The sequence below is a fragment of the Parasteatoda tepidariorum genome, chromosome 5 (assembly GCF_982258835.1).
Source record: "Parasteatoda tepidariorum strain Cologne lab strain chromosome 5, Ptep-v5.0, whole genome shotgun sequence".
Lineage (NCBI taxonomy): Eukaryota > Metazoa > Arthropoda > Arachnida > Araneae > Theridiidae > Parasteatoda > Parasteatoda tepidariorum.
Window position 1 is genome coordinate 74,152,464 of NC_141759.1, and position 26,468 is coordinate 74,178,931.

At 30.1% G+C, this 26,468-nt stretch overlaps 2 protein-coding genes across 5 annotated transcripts in view; one reads left to right on the top strand and one right to left on the bottom strand.

Moving 5' to 3' along the window:
- Nucleotides 1–138: 138 nt before the first annotated feature.
- LOC107438080 (protein argonaute-4) lies at nucleotides 139–25,686 on the bottom strand. 3 transcript variants are annotated; one of them, XM_087164223.1, is made up of 6 exons: nucleotides 25,591–25,678; nucleotides 20,086–20,142; nucleotides 17,392–17,580; nucleotides 11,554–11,619; nucleotides 4,310–6,739; nucleotides 139–2,100 (listed from the first exon to the last, which is right to left on the bottom strand). In XM_087164223.1, the coding sequence occupies exons 2-6, from the start codon at nucleotides 20,102–20,104 to the stop codon at nucleotides 1,793–1,795; spliced, it is 3,012 nt and encodes a 1,003-aa protein (XP_087020349.1). In that variant the 5' UTR covers nucleotides 20,105–20,142; nucleotides 25,591–25,678; the 3' UTR covers nucleotides 139–1,792. The 3 variants fall into 3 exon arrangements, with proteins under 3 accessions (XP_087020349.1, XP_071041035.2, XP_087020350.1); XM_071184934.2 differs by having other exon boundaries at nucleotides 20,086–20,141; nucleotides 25,549–25,633; XM_087164224.1 differs by lacking the exon at nucleotides 11,554–11,619 and having other exon boundaries at nucleotides 25,549–25,686.
- Nucleotides 25,677–26,468, top strand: part of LOC107438068 (nucleoprotein TPR) — a 99,967-nt gene continuing 99,175 nt past the window's right edge. For both annotated transcript variants that reach the window (XM_087164221.1, XM_087164222.1), the window contains exon 1: nucleotides 25,677–26,044. In XM_087164221.1, coding sequence (XP_087020347.1) covers nucleotides 25,888–26,044 — 157 coding nt within the window. In that variant the 5' untranslated portion in view covers nucleotides 25,677–25,887. The remainder of the gene's footprint in view (nucleotides 26,045–26,468) is intronic.

Genomic DNA, 26,468 nt, shown 5'->3' on the forward strand with positions numbered 1-26,468 from the left:
TAATCTATTAGCAAACATATATTTTTTATAAATGATTAATGCAATAGCTCAATTGTGATAGTGTTTATAAGTATAGTTGAATTGTTATAAATAAATGAGTGGAATTTGTGTAAATAAGTCATAAATATAACTAGAACATGATAATAAAGATAAAAGTTTTATTTACGCTTCATAGCTTTTTATTAACATAAATTTTAGAGTAATATTCACATAACTGAATTATACATAATCACTTTTTTGATACATATTAACAATTCTAGATTTTCACATTAAAAAAGCTAGATAATCAAAAAAAGTACCACAAAAAATAAAATGAATCTAGGCATTTTCGCAGAATGCAAATTACTTTGCTTTTCTTGCATAGCACTGTAACAGAGCTTAAAAAAAAATGTGATGCAGTTTTCACTTCAATAACAGTGCAGTTAAATAAACAATTAAAAGAATAAAAAACATATGACTTATTTTTGAAATGTAAGTGCAGTTCTTGTTAAAAAAATAAATAAAAACCAGAGCTTTGTTTTTTCTGTCTTACTTCAAACCAAAATAAAAATATTGACTTACAATCTTTTTCTTAAAGAACATTTGAGAGTAATTGAATACTGATTGTATATTGCACGTAACATTTAGAAAACAGAATATTATTTGAGATATATTACATTCAATAAAACATTTAAATTTTAAGCATTTTTCTAGGGTTTTTAAAAAAGTGCAAGATCGTGAATTTTTCAGTCACAAAAGAGTTATCCAAGTAGTGTATAAATATAAGCATCCTTTATAGACTCCTCAAATTTATAGCGATTTAGTATAGGGTTATTAAAAAAAAACTAAATTAAAAAATTAGATGCTTACAGAAATTTTTTAAAAATTTTAATTGTTCGATAAATACTAAGTTAACAGAGGTTGTTGTTTAAGCAAAACTATGCTGAATGTATTCAATTTTGAAATCCACAAATAGCTTTACAGGTATAAAATGACTAGACATGAGCAAGATGAATATAAGTTCACCATAATAGACACACAATAGTATTGCTTTTGTAGTATTTTTTCTAATGCTTAATTTTTATTTCACTGTTTTGCTAGAGAAAAAACCAACCCCAATAAGTATTTATAGCTGTCAATACATATTTATTTACTATATTTTAAAATCAAATTTGAAATTGAGTTAACTTAAATTTGAAATAAAATCTGAAATTGAGTTAACTCAAGCAAACACAAAAGAATTAGGCAGCAAATGTGAGAAAAGGTCAAGAAGGCATTTTTTAATTGTTATAATCAGATTTATGTGGAGAAAAACTTTGATTACATGGTAGACTTAATGAATTTTGATTAAATATTTGGTATATGATTATATGGATGTTTTGATTACATTCTTATCTCTTCTTGATTAAATGCTGAAATTAATAGCACAAGAACTGAAAATTGCAATAAACCCACTGCTATAATACGAGGAGTCAATTGAACAATATTTTTTTCAAAATCTTGCTAATAAATGTTTTTTTTTAAAAATATTTTTATTTCCTATTCAATTTATTATTTTATACAGTATTTATATAGTACACAAGCACTGGTCATTATTTTATACAAGATTAATACAGTACATAAGCATTGGTCATAACTCTTGAACCCCTTAGAAGCTTTTGCAATATTTAAATGAGATCTAATATACTAGCAAATAATAAAAAAAGGCTTATTCGAAAAATAATTGCTCTGCTCTCCAGTCACATAACCTCAACAAAAATTTTTATACAAAGTTTTCAATTTAAGGCAAGGCTATGGCAACAGGAATAGTACCTCAGACGAAGTACATTGTGTTTTTTAGAGTATCTATAACCTTAATGGCATTAATCACAGCATCCGGCAATGGATGAAAAGTAGAAGCTGAATCAGTACTATCCCCACTTGATTCATCCAGCATTGATACAAGGTATTGGCGAGTTCTGAATGCAGCCAAATGAGCATACATGACTGGGGCTGGACTTGATATGCTTTTGGTACAACGCACATAGGTATGACATAGATAATACGTTAATTTGTGTAGGTCATCAGCCGAGAAGTTGTTGTCGTCAGCTAACACTGTGTAGTGGCAAGGTCGACTAGTACCTAAAAAAAATATAGTAAGCAATGAAATAGTATTCATCATCAAAGCAGGATTTGGGGATTAGACACCATCACTTCCCAGACAAACATCAATAATACTGTATGCGTTGCTAAAGATGCTTGAGGTGTCACATAGTATGGTGGAACACAATTCCTTTGAGACTTATGATCTCCGACCTTGTACTTGCAAATTGTTGCTTATTTCATAATTAGCAAAACTTATTAAATGGTAAAAGCTTCAGTGATAACTAGAGCCCGGAATTTTGATGACCTAAAAAATTTCAACTAATGCCCTTAAAAAGTGCAAAAAATGCCCTTAAAAATGCAAAAATTGCGCAAAAAATGCCTTAAATAAAGTAAAAATATTGAATTAAAAAAATGTTTTGCTCTTTAAAATTATTATGAGTCATTTAAAAAATATAAAGCAATGCAATACTTGTTCTACGTTCACTGAAGTTTGAAAAATATGTTTTATATCCTAAAATAACAAAAAAAGGAAAATATATTGACACCAAAATATTTTTCTTTTGTATAGAAACTTTGATGGATATAACACCAAAATATTAGTAGCATAATATTACTAAATATCAGAATTGCATTGGATTATTAAATGTTTTTTGATAATTTGAAATGTAAACGAGCGTCTCTTGTCTGAAAGTAAATTTTCATTCCTGCAGAAGCTTCTTTCAACGTCTATTGATGTTATAGGTGTGTACTTGAAGAGGACGGTCTCACTTACTGACAATTCTTCAATTTGAAAAGATTTTGCTTCACCTGTTAATATCCTATAGATTTTCTTCATTGTTTGATGTTGAATTGTAATAATGAAAATTGATAAAAAATAATAAAAATTGGAAAAAAATTAACAGAAAACTATAAAAAATGCATTAAAATGCAAAATATGCCCCAAAATTTAAAGAAAAATGTCCTATAAATCTAAAAAAATGCTCTAAAAGACAAAAAATGTCCAAAAATGCAAATGTCATCAAAATCCAGGCCTTAGTGATAACTATCTAAAATCGCAATTGGTCAAGTTATTTTGTTGATAAGAACCAAAAGTTTTATGCGCGCAGACTCATGAAAATACCAGAAAATGGAAAAAAGAACCAAAAGTTTTACGCGCGCAGACTCATGAAAATACCAGAAAATGGAAAAAAGAACCAAAAGTTTTATGCGCGCAGACTCATGAAAATACCAGAAAATGGAAAAAGGTCAAGAAACAGAATGCAAAATATTTGATTGATAAAAGTTCACTATTTGTGTATAGAAAATTGCATGATTTGAATCCAAAACGACTTTTTCATTAAACTAATATTTCGTGCACTGAAATATAATTACATTTACAGGGACAGGGGTAATTGTGAGCCCCAAGTCAAAATTCCGGAACATTTCTTAAATAAAAAAAAAAGTTTAAATCGAAAAATTAGAAAAAAATGTAAACAAGGTTTTGTCTTTTTTCTCAATATTTCTAAGTTTACTTAAAATATATTTAAAATTTTACACATACCGGTATACCATTTACGCATGACCTGGTGAAGTAATTGAAATTTACAAATATGTCTTTCTTTCTTGAGTTTATTATAGTAACTATTTACTGATAAAAAATGAATAGTAATCTTGAATATAAGCTTATAAAGTACCATACTCTCCCTTACAGACAAATAAAATAAACTGTGTTTTTAAGTTCCACCTTTGAAAATTTGATTTCAGGAAACTTTTGTGATCAATGATTTTTTTAAACATCTGAAGCTTAGATATCCGGAAACCTCCGGATCACAGTTAGCGAAAAATACGGAATTTTTCCAGAGCACAATCAGCCCTGCAGGGAGATTTAAAAGAATTAAGAAATTACACCATAACTGAAAATGGTTGCAGAGTTCATAAAATATCTTAAAAAAGGATAGCTGTAGCAACCACATCGCTAAGCTACAACAGCGCCACCATATACAAGGCAGTGGATGCTCAGACTTTGAACCAAATGGACCTTTATTTCTCCCTTTCTTAATTAATCTTATGTTTGTTTGTCCGTGTGCTATATGTATATTAATAAAATATTTGGCACTAAGCTTTTCCTCATTTTAAACTCCCCGAGATCTAACTAGGGCCACTACTTACAATTAAATTTAGTTCATTATCTTGAACTTCTTAGCACTAACCTTTAAAGAGTTTATCTTAATTTTTTTAAAAATATCTTAACAGCAATATTAGTTACCTTGTAATCCAAAATGACTGCACAGGAAAAAATCAAAATTCAATGGATGAACAACAGTGTTATCAACTGTCGTACCAGGCGGTATATTTTTCATTCTGCCTACACCATCTCTTGCATCTTGGGGCATGAAACGAGTATGGTGTCTTTTCTGAACAACAACAAAGGTTATTCCAGGTTCGTAGCCAGCTTGGATTTCTTGACAAGCTTCACGGATGGCTGTGACTTCATGTCTCATGACATGCTCAAACTGTCCCTCACTTACACCATCTCTGTAGAAGATGATTTTTTCAGGCTTCTTACCCCGTGTGTTTTTATAGAAGGCAGACAGAAGGTCCTTAACCATTGATTTCAACTCCAATATGATCTCAATTGCCTGCTTCTTTTCATCCACATTAGTCTGAGCTCGTACAGTGACAGCATAACGAGAGGGATGCGAGTCGAGGCTACCAACAGCTGCAGCAATAGAGGGCTTTATATCCTTTGAAGGACTAGGGTGCGTAACATCTGCACCTATTATAAGAACAGGTCGCCTCAATATTTCAGGTGTTTCCCCAGGGGTTAATGAATTATTTATTCCTCCCATCTTTGCATTGATCTTTTGGCAAAGGTTACTGACTAAAGGAGGATTACATTTCTTGACGACATTATCATCTTTAACACATTGAGTAGTCAATCCAAGCACAGTTTCTGCAGCTTGTTTAATCTCACCGTAGATAGCCTTATTCGCACCTGGAACTGCAATAACAGCTAACTGAGCATTGTACTTCTTTTTCATCTCAGTCAACACTGCTTTAACTGAAACTCTGCGATTGTCGATAATATCAACTAGTTGAGGTCTGCCGATTGAAATACCGGATTCTCCAGCAATATTAACTAACAATTTGGCAAATTTATTCAAGTGCTCATGAGTACAAAATCGTGGACCTCCAAAACTTAAGAAAACCCAGGAATCAATTTCAGCTCCTTTAAAGAACTGTTTGCCACGCATATCCCATGAACCATCATTAGGCACTATTTTAGACTCGTTATAGCGAACACTTGGAGGACCTAAAACTCTGCCTTCAAGTCTTAACGGTTCATTATATACTCTCATTCCAAATTCTTTTAAATACTGATCACGGCTGTAGTCTGCCCTCTTCAGTAAATCTCTTATCTCATCAAAACGTGCTTTGGGAGGTCTAGCAGTGAATTTAATCATTTCTGCATTCTGCCTTTCTTCCAGTTTTTTCTTACAGTGTTGACCTTCAACCATATCACAAACCTCAATGGGCAAATATATTTGCTTTGCTGCAGGATTTACTTGTAAGCAGGGAAGGTGAGGAAAACGAAGTTGCCTATTATACTGCCTTCGGAAATAATTTGCTACAGTCTCTCTTCGATTAACTCCATTTTCAGTGATGTTAAACTCTAATCTATCAGCTCTTTCACGAGTTAAAGTCAAAATGCGATATTTCCGTTTATATGTTAAATGGTTTACTTCAATTCTCATGTTTTTCAACTCTTTTGAAATTCTTCTAATATCAGCATCCCTGAGAGTCGTGTTCTCTAAGCCAGCAATGTTTGTCCTCAAGAATTCTGCAATATAATTAAGAACAGGACCTTTCTGGTAAAAGGTTGTGGCAGTGATATCGAGGTTAACCATAGGTTTCCACTGACCAAGTCTCAAACTTTGATGATAACCAAACCAAATTTCTCTCCCACCACCCAGAGGGTGAATGTCCTGCTCAGCTGGTGGGTAAAAAAATGAGCGACCAACTGGAAAAAACCGCTGACAAGGTCGATGCCTTAAAATAGTTTCAACAGCCATCACGGCTTCTTGATCAATTGAACTTATATGACCTTCAAACAAGGCTTGTAGTGAATCCAAGCTGATTGCACAAGAGGTGCTATCCTTCTTTCTCACAGGCTGAATATTAACCACAAAATCATCAGTTCTCTCATCAGCTGGATTTTCTGGAGGCATTTGAACATTACATTTCAGAGGAGGATTCGGAATATTCAAGGGTCTCTTAGTATATAAATTTTTTCTACCATCATATGCCGCATGCAAGTTTCGAAAATGGGGATCAACTCTAAGCATTAGATCAATTATTTCTCTGTTACGCTTTGTGCTCATGCAGCGATACTTTTTATCATCTTGTAATGCCGGAATTTGCGCTACTTTTTTTGGTTCAGCAGCTCTCCTTTTGCTAACTATATCTACATCATAGTGATATACACTGCCTTGGGGTAAATCAATACTGAAGCAATTGGATATCAATCTGATAACTCTTCCAGGCGGACGCTGTGAAGGTTTGGGTTTTCGGGGTAATGAAGATTGTATTTGCATTTTATATTCCAGATCAATACCAAGTTGTTCTGGGTCAACTCTTCTTTCTGTTCTTACTTCCCTCGCAGGTGGTGGTTCTTCCCGCGGTGGCGGTCGAGTATCTGAGGAGAAAAATAAGAGATTGTCAAATCTAGTTAGTAGTTCCGTAAAAACAAATTAAATAACAGTTTAAAATTAAAAACCAAATGAGAAATCCAAAAACTTAATAATTTTCTTAGTTAATTCCGTATAATATAGCCAAAATACAATATAGGGTTCGAAAACAACAGTTCTCTATCTGTATTGTACCACTGAAATCCAACGAACTACTATGAATAATCAGCTACCTCCTGGACCAGTGAACAATCACTGTGAAGTGGTTACACAATGGTATTTCCAATGAGCTATTTCCAATAAAAAGCAGTTTCAAAAGGGATAACAATCAGTTTTTGACAAGTACTGCATGAGAGTACAGCTCTGTTTACCCAATTAAGTGTTTAGTACAATGGCCACTCCAGTTGAAATTTAATTCCCTGAGATTTCTAGAAAAATTAGATATTTTTTCAAATTTTTTTTTTGATTTAAATTATCATAATTTGAACTGTAATTATAAAACTTACATAAGTATATTTATTTGCATCCGTAATACTTTAAACTTAATTTTTTAAGCATTTCAAGTCAACAAGAATTAGTTAACCTAATGTTTTAAGATATTAAGAAAAATGAAACTAGATTTATGTAATTATTAAAAACGAATTTATTTAAGCTGAACTAATAAGAAAAAAAATCAAAGTGCCATAGGATAAGAATTATAAGATATAATCTGCTAAATTAGGTTGAAAATTTACGGTAAAATTACAAGACTGACTAAGAAATACAAAACTGCTAATGCTAACATCCCAAAATCTTCCATACAATCAATATAGGGGTATCTTTGAATTTTCTGATTGAAATTAAACATATGCAACTGTTTAGTAAATGAAATCAATACATATAATTTTAATACAATCATTTAAATTGTATATAAAAGTACAGTTTAATAATATAAGTCTTATAAAATAAATAATAGAAGTCTTACTTAATATTTTATAAATCAATAGTGGTAGAATAAATAGTATTAAAATGGATACTACAATTTATATAGGAATTATAAAAACACAGCAGTATCATAATTTTTTTTTATTTGATTGAATTAACTATATGGCAATATATTTCAATAATAAGAACAATAAAAAGCAGAAAATTATGGTGATTTTAGTTTTTAAACGGAACTAGATTGCCAAATATATGATGAAATTAAAAATTTTTTTTTAAGAGATAACTAATCTTGACTAAAGACTTCTATCTCTTTTAGGAAAACAATGCTAATAAATTACAAATTAAAACATCTGAAAATGGACAGAGGTGGAAAATATGGAGAGAGAAAATTCAAGACATGAAGAAGTCTAATGCATAATAAATATAATGAAACAGGCAACTTAGAAGCTAAGCTGAATTTTCTGACAATAAACATTCTATCAAAAAGTTCAGTTTCTTACAATCATTTGAGACATTGTACAAATACCAAATTTGAGTTCAAAACATTTTAAAAAAGAAAACTTATTTACACAGCTTCAACAATTATTGGATATTTCAAATATAATTATAAAAAGATTTTAGCAAAGATCTTTATTAAAATCATATTTCTCAGGTTTTTCACTGAATTTCAGAAAAAAAAAATTCTGACTTTCCTAGGTATATCAAGTGAATTTCAATGAAAATCAATACCATACTTAAACTAGACTACGAAATTTTTCATCAGAAAAAATTGATTCTTTTATTTGTAATGCCAAATACAGTAAAACCTCCGTTAAGCAGACATTTTAGGGACCAAAAAAATTGTCCGTTTACGGGAAGGGTACCCAAATAATGAAGTTTAACACAATTAATTGTTTTTAGAATATTTTCAAAGATGCAGATATAATTAAATAATTTACAATAAGTACAATTAAATAACTATATAAAAGGATATTTATTTAAACTTTAAGAAAAATAAAAAAGAATATATAAAGAAGTTAGGTATAAATACATAATTCTAGATGTAGCTTTTGATAAATTAATATAATTTTCCTATTAGCATAGATACTCAAGTCAGACATATGATACTGAATAGGAGCTTTCTGTCCTAAGTCCGCTTCAATTATTAGGTTTACATCACCTTACACCTACCTATCATTTGATAAGGAACATGATTAATACCTTCTTGAAAGTTAACCTCCCATGATTCACTGTTCAGTCATGAGGACCTATGGAGTTGATTATTCCCAATTGATCAGCTATCAAGTGTCTGAATAAGTTTCATTTATATGAACACATCAAAGACTATATATTTCTGTTCTCTTTTTTTGCTCCAGCTGTGTTAAATACAGTCTTCAAATTGATAAGAAAATTAAAGAAATTTTCAATGGGGAAGAAGCATCGAGAAAAGTCATTTCAACTTCAGGGGTCTCATAACCTGTGTGGTCCAGATGAAAAGATGCCGCTGTCCGAATTATTTCAGGAGAGAAGTATCATTTTATCTCCTTTTTTTTACAAGGATATAGTAAAGTGACAAGAGAAAGATTGATTCTTTAGTAGTGAAATAGCTTAACAATATTTTTAGTTATGGATAAGGCAAAAAATAAACCTGTTTCAAAAACGGCGAAAAGTTTTTCTCCTTTCATTCATAGAAGATTACCGGGAATTAAAAATGCGTCCATATTGAGAGGAGTCCGTTTTGCAGGAGTGTCCATAACAGGAGGTTTCGCTGTATTAGATTTTCTATGTAAAATTCGGGTTTGAAAAAACCAAGGGAAAATCTGGTTTTATTTGAAAAAAACCTGGGGGAAATTTAGTTTCTTCATTGAGTGCTTATAAACTAAGTTTTACTGTATAAATATTTTTATTAAAAAATGACCTGTGAGAACCCTGATTTCTATATGAAACTAGAATATGCTTTAGAATACATTTTGAAGAAAAACATTTGTTACATTTAGTGCATATATATATATATATATATATATATATGAAGTGCTAAAGAAACTTTTTTTTGACTTTTTATGAGACAATTCTATAGAAAACTTGTTGTTTTCTTTTAAATTATTAATATGTAGCACCTCCCTATAAAATATGATTTCAGTAAATTTAAAATCTACTCTGAATTATAGCATTTTTAATGCACATTTCTTGTTTAATCTATGTAGTAATTTTAAGAAACATTCTTTCTGAAACCTTATAATTAAGGCCTGGATTTTGATAACATTTACATTTTTTTGTCTTTTAGAGCATTTTGTCATTTAGATTAATAGGCAATTTTTTCTAAATTTTTGGGCGTATTTTGCATTTTAAAGCATTTTTTAAGTTTCTTGATAATTTTTTCCAATTTTTATTATTTTTTAGGGCATTTTTATTACTTGAAATGCAAGATGTGTCTTATTTTACATTTCATATTGTAACTCTCAATACCACCTGCATGCCGTTATGTTTTTCCATTATGTTATTGATTGATATAAAATCCTTAAAAGTAATTCTTTGTTACAGCTTTCCCATTTTCATTTAATGTAGATGAACTAGAAAAAGTGAATCACTCTTCCATTTGTCAATTATTTGACAAATCCCTAAATCTATTATGGCCCAATGGTGTACAACACAACTATGTTCTTCCGTTTCTAACTGATGCCGCACTATATATGGTCAAAGCTGGAAAATCAATTAAAGGATTTTATCCAAAACTCGTTCATGTTACTTGTCTTGCACATTCACTTCATCGTGTTGCTGAAGAGATCCATGTAAATTATTCTGATGTAGACAGTCTGGTGTCAAATGTGAAAAAGAATTTTCTGAAAGCCCCATATTGTCAAGAATGTTTCAAAACATTTGCTTTTAGTCTAGATTTGTCCCCTAAACTAGTAATCACACGATGGGGTACCTGGTTGGATGCATGCTTATACTACAGTGAAAATTTTAAGATAGTGAACTCTATTGTCAGTAGTTTTGATTCAGAAGGGACTGCATCAATTAAATTGTGCAAAGCGTGTTAGCCTCTGATAAAATCGAAGGAAACTTAGCATTTATCAAGTCTAACTTTGCTATTGTGTTCTCGACAATTACAAGCTTGGTGAAACAAGAATTGGATGCAATAAATTATATTAACGCAGTGAGTCAAGTGTTGCAAAAAGCAAGGGGAAAAGTGTAGCAGCTAAATTGAACAAAGTTTTCGAGAAGAACATTGGCTTCCAAACAACGAAGAAAATCTTTAGAATATTAATAGGTGAAGCAACATCTTTTCAAACTGAAAAAGAATTGTCCGTAAGTGAGACTGTCTTTTTCAAGTATGCACCAATAACATTAGTAGACGTCGAAAGAAGCTTCTCCAGGTATAAAATTTACTTTCAGGTAAGAGACGCTCGTTTACAATTCAAAATATCAAAAAGCATTTAATAATCCATTGTAATTCTGATATTTAGTAGTATTATGAGATGGAAGTTGTTATATTCATTTAAGTTTCTATACAAATTGAAAATGTTTTGGAGTCAAAATATTTTCCTTCTTTCTTGTTATATTAGGATATAAAACATATTTTTCAAACTTTAATGAACATAGAACAAGTATTGCATCTCTTTATATTTTTTGAAATGACTCATAATAATTTTAAAGAATTAAACATTGTTTTAATTCAATATTTTTACTTTATTTAAGTCATGTCATAGGGCATTTTTAGCGCAATTTTCGCATTTTTAGCACTTTTTAAGGACATTAGTTGAGATTTTTTAGATCAAAATCCGAGCTCTACTTATAATCCTTTTAGAAGAAAATAGTCTTTTATAAATCAGCATATTAAAGAAAAAATAAAATAGACCTTCATCTAAGTTTCATAATTTCGTTACATATATAATGTTTAAAAAAAAAATCAAATTACCAGGTGGTGGTCTTGTTTGTTCTGGTCTGCCAGGAGCTTGTCTTTGTTGATCATCAGGACCTCGCACTATACATATATAAAAAAAGTTTAAAATTTTTACAAAAAATGAATCTAATTACATTTATGCACTAGGGTTCAAAGATAAAAAACAATTTGGTCTATTAAGGGACCGGACCCTTCACAAAATAAGACGCCAGTAACAAAATTAATATGACAAAAATGAAAACTTTTCTTTTGAAACAAAACATTCTTTTGTTATTTACTGTAATATGAAGGTGTTGCATTTCTGTATATAAGAAAAAGTATAAAAAACAGACCCCTTTAATTTTGGGAATTGGAAAAAAGCTGTTTAACCTTCTTTAAAGAAGCTAATTATCCTTTTTCTTAAAAATGCAAAAGCTAAAACTCACTATGTTTCATAATATAGGGTGAAACATCTTAAAAAAAAAAACTAATAACTTTAAAAAACCCACATTTAAAATGATTCCAGATTTAACAAGCAAAATAGAATGTTTCGTGTGGCAAAATGTCATAAATGTATCAGAATGTACTCCTTTAGTGAGAATTTTTTTTTACTACGCAGGGAATATTTTTTTCGTAGAATGGGATAATATCAGACTTTAAGTAGACATATTTCTCAATATGTTATGGTGCCATTTAGTTATGACATTTCTTAAAAAGTTATCAAGAACAGAGGTCCAACCAACAGAGAAAGACAAAATATCAGCCAGTGTGGACTGTTAGTCCATTGTCTTATGTTTATTTTTTAAACTAATTACGAACATAGATTCGGTAAATTAAGCATTTTTCCTTAACCAGAGTACTTTGGTGTTTGCGGGACCTGCTGTATTTATTTTTAGAACCCTTTCCTTTTACTCAAAAAAGTCACTTTCTCCTATAATAAATAAATTACATAGTTATTTTTAATTGTCAGGACAACCTTACAAATTCAGAAAAACACTTAACTATAAACCAGATAGCACTGTAAAGGAAATACACTGTGTAAATTGTGCATTTTAGTTTTGAATAACTGATTTTATGACAGGAGAATAATAAAGGGGGGATACTTAATTTTTAGAATAGGATATCCATTATGCCATGTTTTCTTCACTATTATAATTAGATTAAAAAATATTTTTTTTTATACAAGGAAAAATCTTTTTAAAAAAAGGTTCAATATGATCTGCTCAGCTTAAGAGCAGGTTGTGTCCCACTAAGAGTATGTAATCTTAAGTCATCTGCTTTCTAAAAGACGTTATTTTATCTTTCTTTGCACTGACACAGGAATTATGCATGTTTCACACTGTTAATATAGTTTTTTATGTAATCACCTTTACCAGAATGCAAAAAATTTAAATCAATAGTACATTTTGAACAAAATACATATTTATCACCGTTTTGAGGACTTTAAAGATGAATGAAAATATTTTAAAATATGATTTGTTATTAGTTTGATAGTATTTCTTTTTCTTCTTTTAGTCATTTATAATAAAACAAATTCAAATACTCCATGGGCAAGTTTTTTTTATAGCATGGGATCCAGGGTTGGCAAGGTTTAGGACAGAATGGATTAATCCACTGTTTAAACCGTCCTGTCCAAAACCCCTTTGTCCAAAACTGAACTCAAATTATGTCACAATTTTATCTGAACAATATTTAAGAGGTAAAATTAACATAGAACTAATAACATATTGATAGTTAAATCTACTACAGAATATTTGTTTTTAAAAGAATAATGTTTTATTAATATTGTTCGACTCTTCAATTTAAACATTAAACAAAGGAAGATTTATCAGTAATCAAGTTCAATTGGTCCTCTCATTCAATAGTACATAACTGAAGTTTGACCTTGCCATACAGGTTAAGCTATTAGGGACTAAGTGCTTGGTTAGTTATAAACAGGTTTGTTATCTACAGTACTATTCAAGAATACTTTTATTTCATTCATGTTCAATTCTTTTAGCATAGTGTCAGTAACTGAAACTGATGTCATGCCCTTCAAAACTGTTAATACATTTTTCAGTTATTTTGTATTTCCAATTTAAACAAATATATTTAAAAACAATTTTTAAAAAAAATAGATTTCTTTTTTATCATCCTGTGATGCAGAAATTATAAAATTTAAAAAAAAAAAAAATATTAAGGTTAATTTTTAAACAAATTCAGTATTTTTTAAAAAAAATTTATTGTTTTCTAATATTGCTTTTTGTTGTTGTTGTTGCAACAACAACAATCTAATATTGCATTATTTATCCATATGCAAAAACATTATTTATCAGTATTAAAAACATATTTATATTTAAAGGATTAGGTGTTCACTTTTGTTGTTCAATGAATTATGGAGCTTCAAAAATTATAAACCTTTTCCTATTATATTACATTCTTTTGATAAGTTAAAGTAAATTGTATAAAAAATTTTAAATATCTATTGATACATGTAATTATTATGTGTACAATGGTTACACCTATAGAATTTTTACCTTTTACCAAAGTTCAAGGTTTTGGACAGTTTAAGACAGTAAAACCCACGTGTCCTGTCCAAAACCCCAACCCTAATGGTAGGGGTGCACAACCTGCGGCCCTTCGACTACTGAAGTGCGGCCCGCGAGAGCTTCTAAACACAATTAAAAAAAATTTAAAAAATGACAATTTTTAATCGCGCTTTAAGTCATCACGTTTTGACACAATCAATTTTAACAGATTCTTTAGTAAATGTGCGTTTAATGCGCTTTCTTTAAGCCGATTTTATCGTAAATATAAATGATTTTTTTTAAACAGTTATTTCCGCTTTCCTACGTGATTTCGAAAATCCCGAATTTTTATTACGACGCGAGTTTCAGATCGCCCATTTGGTGCACTTTACTTGTGACAATTTCAACTTAAATCTAAGTGATTTTTTATATGTTTTCTTTTTTTTTTGAAATTCTTTCCTTTTTTCAACAATTTTTTTCGGCAGTTATTGCTATGCGTTCCCACGTATCATAAAAAATTCCAATTATTCTATTACAACATGCAAATTTTAAATCGTGCATTTGACACACTTTATTCGTGCTGAGTTCGGCATAAGTAGAAGTAATTTCCCCCCCAATTATTTCTATACTTTTCCACATGATTTTGACGATCCCGTTATTTATCTATGATGTTATTATGACACGTGATTGTTAATCGAGCAATTAAATAATCACTTTTTGATACGGTATTTCGGTGCAGTTTTATCGTAAATCCAAGTTATTTTTCCTTCGTTTTTTCCCCGCAGCGAATATGACTTGGTCGAATGTGGTAAGGAATTGTGATTTGGTCAAAAACCAAATATTCGGCAAAAAAAGGGAAAAAAAATCGACTGAACGCCGTACACTTGGGGCCAAATAGCAAAATCTTTTAGCAGCATAGCAACACTGAAACTAAAATTTCAATGTTCAGAATAATATTTCATGGAAAAGCGTATTCATAAATTAACTATAAAAAATAAAACTAATCAAGAACGTTTTTGAAAAAGTCGAAAAGCGAAACAGAGAACATAAAAATCAATCTTAACTTTTGAAATAAAATTTTAAAGCTGAACATCTCAGTTTTCCAATTACCAGAAAAAAGAATTAAGTCAACAGAAATGCAATTAAAAATTACTGCGTTATAATAAAAACGTCTAAAAAAAAGTTTTTTTTATTTAAAGAAAATAAAATGTTAGAAAAAACGTTCTTATAAATGCAATTTATATGCAATGTTATTGCAACTTGAGAAATTCATAAAATGGCGGAAAACGTGAATTTGTAAACTGCTCCCGGTTTGTAGTTTAGATTTCAATTTTTTGTTGCGATAACCCTTTTTCAATAAAAAAAAGGAAAATTTTTACGATATAAAAAAATCTAATAATTAATAAAATGAAATAATAAAGTACATTACAAAATAAGCGTTGAATTTTATTTTCCTACACTATCACAGTTTTGTTTTTATTTTAGGCTTTTGTTTAAAACCTATAAATTTTCTTCAATTAAAATATTTAATTTTAATTTATATTACTTAATTATGACTAAATTTTTTCCTACTTTCATTCTGTGAGCATTGCAGTTTTTTTATATATATTAGAATTTACGAGGCGTATCCAGAAAATAAGGTTCCCTATTTTTTTTTAAAAAAAGTAAGAACTCTTACTTTCAGGAACATATTTTTTGGCAACAAGTACAGCAATGTTTCAGCTATTTTTCAACATAGCATTGAGACACTTGTCGTATCATGGGTTCAACTTTTGTATCCCTCTGTCGTAGAACTCTGCCGCCTGTGAATGTAACCACGTTGTGAAACAGTAAGCGCCGACCGTTACTGTGAAACACTGCGGAAATTACAACGTGCCATTCAAAACAAGAGGTGTGGAATGTTTACTGCAGTTGTGCTCCTCCATGACAATGCTCTTTCACATACAGCTCGACGCACAGCAACTGTTTTGACGAAATTTGGCTCGGAGCTGTTTGATCATCCACCCTGCAGCCCTGATCTTGCTCCCAGCAATTTTCATGTTTTCTTGCACCTCAAGAAATTCCTGTCCTCCGGTGAGCGTTTTGGCAACGACAAAGAGCTAAAGACGTCTGTCACACGCTGGTTCCATTTACAGGCGGTAGAGTTCTACGACAGAGGGATACAAAAGTTGATCCCACGATACGACAAGTGTCTCAATTCTGGTGGTGGCTATGTTGAAAAATAGCTGAAACATTGCTGTACTTGTTGCCAATAAATATGTTCCTGAAAGTATAACTTCTTTAAAAAAAATAGGGGAACTTGCTTTCTGGATGCGCCTCGTAATTCTAAAATGAATTTTCGTATTGCATGATATGATAAAAAAAAAAAACATTTCTTTTCTTCAATGTTTACTTATTTCGATAAATCTATTGTTCATGTGATAAAAATAGCAATTTTTTTTGTAAAAAAAAAAGGATAAGTTTTTTTATTTTTGAATGAATTCTAAAAATGGAACACCTTTAATTTTTTACAAATATATTACTAAGTTTATTGATAAAAAAATAGAACGCTAATGTTTAAATAAACATTACTACATTTGTCATTAACATATCTCAATACATGTGCGGCCCTTCGTTAGCTAACCTGCTGTGCAAGTGGCCCTTCACTCAAAAAGGTTGTGCACCCCTACTAATGGGATCACAAACAAAACAACTCTCAGCACCGCTAGATTCCGAATCATTACTTTACCTTCATAATTTTAAACTAAAAAGGAGAAAAAATACAACCACAATAAAAAAGGTAGGCAGAGCTGCTTCAAAGTCACGTTTAACTAGATTAGGTTTTGTGTTCTGAATATTGCGTATCAAATCATTGCATATTTTGAGTTTATTGCATTGTTTTTGAACATAAGTTTTACGAAAGCAGTTTAAAAATATTGGACCTGATCCGTCTGATTTAGATCCAACGAAATATCATTTTTCCTGTTATATGAATTTTTTATTTTAAAATATTCCCCAAACAAAGAGATATTTCTATAAATGTTGAAAAAATTAGGCGAATTTGAATAAATCCAGGAAAGCTGGAAATGACGCAGTTTCTTGAAAATTCCAGCAAGGTTGGCAGCAATGAAACATACATATATGATTATGTAATGAAATTCAGATTCTACAAAAAGAAAAATCTATCGTTGCCCTCATGCTTAACTATATATTTCTTTAGTTCCACTTAGATCAATATTTAAAATGTGTTACATTCATTAAAATGATAATTAATATTTAAGAATTTTTTAATATTCAATTCAACTATTCAATTTTATATATTCAAAACTTTCAATTTTATAAAGCAGGTTTGAGCTGTCACATTAATTAACTTGTTAATCCTACTTACTTTGAGGTCTTTGTTGTTCTTGTCTTGGGGCATCCTGTCTAGCAGGACCTTGCCCTTGTCTGGGATCAAATCCTGGTGGTCCTCCTCTGGCATCAAAACCAGGTGGCCCTTGTCTGGGAGGTCCCTGTCTAGGACCTTGACCTGGAGGATGTTGTTCCTGTTCTTGTCTACCTGCTCCTCTTCCACGGCCTATAGGATATAAGTTGCTCAATGAAACATGATAAGAAAGGACAACAATTATTAGAATATTTAGTAGCCCCGCCATTGCAAACTAGTGTAGAGTTTAGCAACGCTAATAAAATAGCAAGTTAAGTTCACATGAAATGAAAAAGCCCACAGAAACTTCTAAGCCAATCTAATTTTCAATGCAATATTTAATGAAACTTTTAAGTTATCAGGCTTTCGGAGACAAACTTTCCTAGCACTAATATTTTTCTGCAAGATGGTTTATTTATAACAATCACTAATTAAAGAAACAGAAATGAGATTACAGAAGTATAAAATAAAAATGTATAAAAAAATGTTGAATTGTAAATGCAATATTTTTTAAATTCTATTATAGACGACAGTCTCACATTTTATAGGCAGAAAAACAAAAATTATTTCCTTTTTCAAATTTCGTAAATCATTAAAAAAATTGAATTTGTAAATAAATTAAATTTGTGGCAGTAATAAAATTTGACGAAGAAATCACATTAATAGGACTTTTTACAAAAGAGATACTCTGAGTGTTTCGTTTCGAGAACTTTATTTATTTTTAGTACTAAGTATAGAAAAAACAATGAAAATTTTAACTAACTTTCCTAAATATAATTTTAAAAAATAAGCAGTGAAAGGTTCAGTATAATGCAATCTAGTTTAGCAAATTTTGCTTTTCCATTTGTTTTCTTGAATATAAAATTGCAAGGCATGTGCAAGTTTTAAAACTTAACATAGGTGAAAACTATTTAAAATAATGTATTGAAAAAAAAGGTACTTTTCCATTATGCCGGCAGGCGATAAAGGCGCCAATAATGATGCAAATAATTCCAAACGAATATCGCAGCTGGCAACCTTTTGTCTCCACATTTTCAAAGTAAATCACTACCATTTTTTTTATTATTGGTCACGTTTTTTTCATAATACGAAAAATTAAACCAAAAAGCAATGAGAATTTGGGATTTGCCCTAAACAGAGACATCGCTTTCGATGAAATCGTAACTTGTGATAAGAATCTTGAAATGAAATTGTATATCGGAAATGAAATTCACAGGTGCTACAACCTTTCATCTTGTCCCTGTATGTCGTATCCATAACGACACATGGTTTCAGTAATCGAAAATGAAACTTTTGAAGCATGTGCGGTTTATTAATTGCTGCAGCGACGGATTAACTTCCGTTAGACGGTGTAAAAAGCAGTTGGAACTCCGTCACAGAACAGTTGTAGACTGGAATAACTTCATGCTCGAGTGAATTCTTTTCTTAAACGTGAACACCGGAAAGTAGGAGGACCTGGCACGATCGCCGAAGTTTATGAAAGTTTGGTTACGAAGCGAAAAAACAATGCGGGATGGATTCTACCACAACAATATATCTTCAGTGGTGTCTGCCAGGAAACGAACCTTGTGGAGGAGCCAAACCGTTTTCAAGGCAATTAAGGAATATATCAAAAAAGAAACTTTAATATATTCCGATTCATGGAAATCATACCACAATAGTAAGTTGGAAGATGAAAGCTTTAAACATTTCAAAGTGAACCATAAATATAACTTTGTTGATCCGGAAACTGGAATGCACACGCAAAAAATAGAGAGACTGTTGGGCAGAGCAAAATGGCGAAACACAGAGTAACGGCACACCATCATCTCGAAAGTGAAATTGAGGAATTTAATTGGGGAAAGCAAACGGAATCCCCATTTGAAAAATTTTTCAAGCGATATTAAAATGTTTATGCTTCTGAAGTATTAAAAAAAAAATTTTTTTTACCATTTATTAACTGTTTTTTTATGTGTAAGCTGTGTGCCATAGCCAATAAAGTCTGCTTTATGTGAATTGTTCCGGCGACTGTGTGCTGTCACCAAAAAGTCTGGTTGGCGAGATTTGCTCCGGTATAATGGAAAAGCATAAAAAAAATATGATTTTGGATTGCTTTTTATTAAATATATTCAAATAACAAAAAAAAAAAAAAAAAAAAAAACATTTTGACCAACAGAGGACCGAATATCGTTCATAGTAACTTCATATATTTCAAGTATTATATAAAATGACATTTAGTAGCGAAAATCCAGAAGTGGCTTAACTGAGATAGGGCACTTTTTTTTAAATGGGTCAATTACTTAGTTTTTCTTTTTTTTTCCAAGGAGGAGAAGCGAGTTACTCCTTATACATTACCAGATGTTAGATAAAGAGTTTCTTAATATAAATGTTTGGTTCTCATTGGTTTTTCTTTTTGCTCAGTCATGGTAAAAAATCAAGGTTGGTTTATTTAGTTGGGACACATAAAATTTATGTTTAATATATATACTATCAAATATCACATAATAAACAAAACAGAATTTTATTTGGAATAATTGACCACAAGACTAGCCAATATCACTACAGCCCAGAGAAAAAGAATAGAAAACATTTCACCTTTCTGTCAATATTAAAATTGAAAAACAATACAAGTATGAAAATATAAAAGAAAAACTGATAAAAATGTTCAGACTAACTTACCTCTGCCTTTTGGAGGCATAACTAAATCAAAGTTTTCAAAACACTTCTAGCCAAAAACTAGGAAGAAAAAAAATAAATTAAAACTTCTCCCAAATAATAGTCAGAAATAAAAATAGTGATCACGATTGACAGTAAGAAATCTGGCCACATAGGATAGGGGTGCTCAACCTGCGGCCCGCGGCCGCAATCTGAACAAAATGAAAAAAAAAATTAAATATTTGTTTTTGAAAAATAATAAAAAAAATTCGGTAATTTAAATTTACACTTTTAAGTTTTTGACGCACCCAATCTCAATCAATGTAGTTTTTCGATGGTTAACGCTACGGATTTCAGCATAGTTTTAAAAATCCCAATATTTTTAATACATCATTATTACGATTTACGAATTTTAATTACCACTTTTGACGCTTTTCGTATGTGCCGATTCCAATGACTTTTAGGTAGTTATTGCTACCCATTTTCAAGTAGTTTCTGAAATAGCGATTTTTGAAAGTTATGAAACGCTTTATTTGTGCAAACCTCATGGAAAATCTAAATGACTTTAGATCCTTTCTTCAACAGTTATTGCTGCACATTTCCACCCGGTTTTTAAAACTTCGATATTTTAGCACGATATTATTACGAATCGCGAGTAAAGAATCGCTCATTTAGATAACCATTTTTTGACATGGCTTATTTGTAACGATTTTATCGCAAATCAAATTATTTTTCAATCGTTATTTTAGAAATTATTGGTACACATTTCTACAAGGTTTTGAAAGTACCGATATTTTTATACGCTATTGCGACATTTTAATTTCAAATCTCGCATTTAAATTACATAAAATTATGATGGACTTTATTTACTCCAATTTCATCTAAAATATTAAAGTACTTTGGTTATTGTTTTAGTAGTTATTACGTTTTCCCCGTGATTTAAAAAGATTATGATATTTTTAATACTTTGACAGCAAGCGAGTTTTGAATCGCGCATTAAAATAATTATTTTTTACGTGCTCTGTTTGTGCCGATTTTATCATTTGCGTTGTAATGATTTTAACACGAATTTTTTAAGAGGTTTTTCGAAAGTGTTTTTTCTTCTTTCCCGTTATTGCTGCATTTTTATTTGTGATTTAGAATATACCTGATATTTTCACACAATATTACAACTCGTGAAATTCGATTCAGATTTAATTTTTTTTCGTAACTTAGAAAGTAATTACGTATCTTAGCCAAATCAACACCTTCCCAGGAAAAAAAACCGAGATGTGTTTATATTAAACGCGGTCCGTTTTGCAAAAAAAAAAAAAAATAATAATAATAATAATTCAAAAAACGGCATAATTCTTTAGTCCCATGAACACGTGCAAGTTTAACAACACACATCGAACCTATTCTTTTTGTTGTCACATGTAATTTAAAAGTCATACATCGTAATTTGTATTTACGCTATCTGAAAATTGCGCATCACATTTCGTATTAACATTAACGAGATTTAAAAATAATCCATCGCGTTTCGTATTTACGGGATTTAAAATCACATATCGCGATTCGTGTTCTGGCGTTTAAAATATCCATTGCTACTTTTCTCGCACGCGTTTTAAAAACCATATATCGCGATTCATATTCATGCATTTTAAAAATCAAGTGTTCTGAGTGTTCCTTTCGCAATTTAAAAGCCACACGATTCGTATTCACGCGATTTGAAAAACAAGCATCGAGTTTATTATTTACGCAATTTAAAAATCACACATGGCAATTCGTATTCAAGCAATTAAAAAATAACACATAGCAATTCGTATTCAAGCAATTAAAAAATAACACATCGCTATTTGTATTTCCGCGATTTAAAAACCCAGAAAGGAAGAACACCATCTAGGACAAATTTCAAAACTGATTATGTTATTTGCTCTAAGTTTAGTACTACCCACAACAACAGCTTTTGTCGAAAGACTGTTTTCCAGAATGAATTTGGCCTGTTCAAAATTACAGAGTAGTCTTTAAATACAATCATTACATTTTCATTTAATGGCTCAAAAAATATCACATGATCAAGTATATAAAATTATCACAATATTCAAAAATTTTGCAAATTACAGTGTAACCATTAAGAAATTTTTTAAACCATTTTCTATCTTCTTGGAGCATTTTATATCATTTATGATTATATGCTGGGAAATGATTTGTATATCATTAAATTTTAACTGTATAAAAAATTTAATCAAGATAAGTTTCGAAAAGTAATGTAAATTTTATTGATTGTTAATTGATTGTGTATTAATTGTAAATAGTAAGTGTCATGTTAAAAATATATTCGTCATAAAAAGTTGTAAACAAGTATCTTAATAGTTTTTTATTATTAAGGAATATAGTTCCTTAAAATTTAGTAATGTGTTTTCTTCTTTCTTTTTCTTCCCTCTCTTAGCCTCTTATTATTAATTTAAAATAAAAATGTCTGTAAGATAAAGTACATTCCCTAATAAATGCTAAGTTTTATTTTACACTTAAGGGGTTTAGTTTCAGTTTTAATCATTTTTAACCCTATAAACTTTCTTTAAATCAAAGTATTTAACTTGAATTTATATTAATGACTAGAATATTTATTTATTTGAAATTTAATTCTATGAAAAAAAAATTAAAGTTAAAATTTATGTTTAAATGGACTTTTGTATTTTGTAATGTGATAAAAAAAATTTCAATTTTTCCATAGTTTTTTAATTATTTCAATTTATCTAATTTTTTTCCGATAAATTGATTCTGATTTTCGAATTCTGTTTTCCTTCTTAAGTAATCAGTTTTGCATTTTCTAATTTTAAACGTTTTAAAGTATTGTATTTTCTGCAAAGAGATTACAAGGTTAACCGACAAAAAGAATTTAGTGTTATATAAACAATGATGTTTATATAACAATCACCACCAACAATTGCTTTCAATATGTCGGTCTAAACACTTTGGCATGCGGCCCTTCATTGGTCAATCTGCTGTGCATGTGGCCCTTCACTGAAAAAGGTTGTGCATCCCTAACATAGGAGGTATCAGCTGGTGTCACTAATAATTAGGATTGGGTATTTGATGTTAAAAGCTGTTTTTAACATGCTGTCAAAAACCTAAGACAAGTAACTTTTGTTTCATTGGGAACATTTTATTAGATACTAAATTCTGCATAATAAATTATGATTTAATTATATATCATGAATGAAGAAAAAATTTAGCCACAATTATTTAAAATATTAACTGGTTTTTCTAAACACATAGTAATTTCTTCAGATTTTTCAACAAAAAATATGCATATTTTAAGAACTCACTTTTTTTAATCAGTTTTCAAAAAAAAAAAAAAAAAAAAAAAAAAAAAAAAAAAAAAAAATTCATAATTAGGGTTTGTGCAGCAATAAAAATTATTTTTTTCCTATTGTTTAAAGTTCTTAATTCATAAACATAAAATCAATAAAATTCAAAACTATTTAAATTTTTTTTACATAATCACTATAAAATAACTAGTTTCGGTTAAATATTGCAAAGAATATTGTGAAAATCACGCATTTTTTGTAAATTAGAAGGATAATCAACCCCACAAAGAAAAAAATCTTTTTTAAAAAGGGTAGAAAATCAAGTACTTTTTACAAACCCTGAATAAAAAAAGCACCTTTCAGGCTTTTAAAAAACGCTAAGCACTCTCTGTAATATATATATTTATTAAGATCAATATTATTTGTTACATTATAATTATTCAGTTTCTACTCAGTTAATATACAACAGTCGTTGGAGAGAGGAATCAATTTTTGGTTTACAACTACCTATGTTCAAATATGTAACCTTGTAATTTTTAAACCTAAAAACCTAATCCAGAAGACATGGGAACTCCTAGATCAAGTATAGGAAAAAATTTGCCTCAGTGGAGGACCTTTTCTGTGAAACTGGTATATGCTTTAAATGGTGAGGAAAACCACAAAAATTTTTGACAGCTTGACTGACGGCAAGGGGACCTGAACCTATGATCAGTTCACAACTGAGAACATTTTACGTCAGCACTGCAGTCAGCGTGACCTGGTACAGAATTTGACTGGGATTCCAACAAAGAAGCTAATTTAAACAAAGGGAAGATTTTCTTATCATGATCCACGGCAGAATAATTGCCAAGTCTTGGCAACTTCCAGGCAGCTGTCCGCGAGAAACTATAAAAAAACATTAATGAAAGGGACCAGCTCAAAAGGTATAAATAGTAGACACCCCCGGGCAAACATCTACATGTTTTCATCTCTTAAAAAATTTACAAGTTTAAAACTTATTTGGCATTTTGGCGATTGTAGTTGGTGCGACAGATAGTGATACAGAAATATCCCAGATTAAAAAATATTTTATACCATTTAAGAACATCTACAAAGCTAAATTTATTGCACATCTTTAACATATATATATCATAATGACTTTTTAAATATTATATTCATTTAAAAAATTGCCAAAATAAATCGTGACGAACGATTTTTAAATCATAAGGAAATGTGAAATTTTCCAAAAAATACGAATTGCAATGTTTCATATTTAAATCATGCGAATATTCATCATGATATATAAATTTCGCGATTAAATATATCATAATCAGTATTTTAACTACATGTATAAGTACTTAAAATGATTATGTTGCATAGAGATTTCTAAATTAGTGTATCAATAGGGTTGAAATTTAATGAGCATAGGATTTGGAATTCCCCTTCCCTTTGGATAACTCATTATAACAGGTGGTTAAGAAAATAACCTTTTTCTTAATAAATATAATGGCAGTGTTTTTAATGAATGTCAGCTGACTTTTGCAAAAAAGGGCAAGGAGGGTGCATTTATAAGGATCAAAGGGCAGACAGCACTTCTAATAATGTGTAGGGAGAACACAGGTGTTATGTAGAAATTATTAAGTGCATTGTTTTAAGAGTCACCAATTAATTTCGTAATTCAGATAAAATTCAAAATAATTAAGTATTAATTTTTGCATTGTAGAAACAAAATTAACCTTTATACTAAAGTATAACTTTTTATTGATAAGACCTTTTTTTGGATTAAATTTATTTATTGAGCTTTGAAAATTATGTAGTGCTTTCGGTTTAGCTAGGACATTCAGTAAATGCCCCTATGGACCTGCGAGTTGGGAGAAACACGAGTGACAACCTCAAAGAGTTGATACACTGTTGCTAATTAGCACTTTTTTACGATTAAACATTTAGTGAAGTCAAATTACGTTTATTTAATTTCATTGATTTGGACGAGCATTAGAAGTACCGGTTACCAAGTAGCAACATTGAAATTTAAGCATAAAAAAAAAAAACTTGCTATAAAGCATGTTTCATAGCAACAGCTGACCAGCTCTATAGTAAGAATTCCAAGTACAGATAAGAGCCTTAACTCAGAATGATTTACTAACCACTGAAGCATTTTGAAACTATAACGTTTGATAATTATTTAATAAAAAATATTCTGTACTACAACTATACTTACATTTGGTACCAGAATATTTAAAGCTAAATTTTAATTACTAACTTCAGAACTCTTCAACTGATGAACGTTGCCTTTCAGGAGTTGTAATAAGTTTCAGTTTAGGTTTACATTTGGGAAATTTCCCTTGTTATTAATATTGGTCGCTTTCATTGGTTGAATTTTTCACGTGGAAAAAAAAAAGTAACAATTATTAAAATCGTAATCGTTAAAGTCAGATTTTTCGAGGTTTACTTCATTGTAAGTTACAAGTTAGTTTAATGTCAAAACTTTGCTACATTTTCCCCATTCCGTACCATTTTAACTGCAGTTGTGATTACAATATTTTATTTCTCTCCGGCAATGGAGGTTTGCGCGAAATTAGAAAATTTCTTTACCGAAGAAGAATTATTGAATATTCCTCAATCTACTAAGGATAAAATTACAGGACAGTTCTCAAGTTATGAAAATATTATTTCAAAGCTGCGAGAAGAGAATGCCGAATCTGTTGCAATTTTAGGTAGGCTATAAAATAGTCAGTTTAAAGTTGCCACTGCATTCTATGTTTCGAATAGGATTACAATAATAATTTGCTTTGGAGTAGTCTCAATTTGTTTATAGGGTCTTGCCATAGAAAAAGTTAAATTGTTAAGTTTGCCATAATTCAATACACAATATGAGACAACGCAATAACATGATTAACGCCTTGAAATTAAGTCACTCAGTTTCTTTGCATGTTTTTTAGAAATTCAATAACTTACTACTGTTAAATAGATTTTTATAACAATGGCAATTTCTTTAAAGTGATGTTAATCTCTACCAGATGCTATTGTTATAAAATCTGTTTAACAATGAAAGTAGTATGTTATTGAATTTATGGAAACTATGTAAATAGGCAGTTGCTTAATTACAAAGTGTTAGCCTACTTAGAATTGTATTTCACT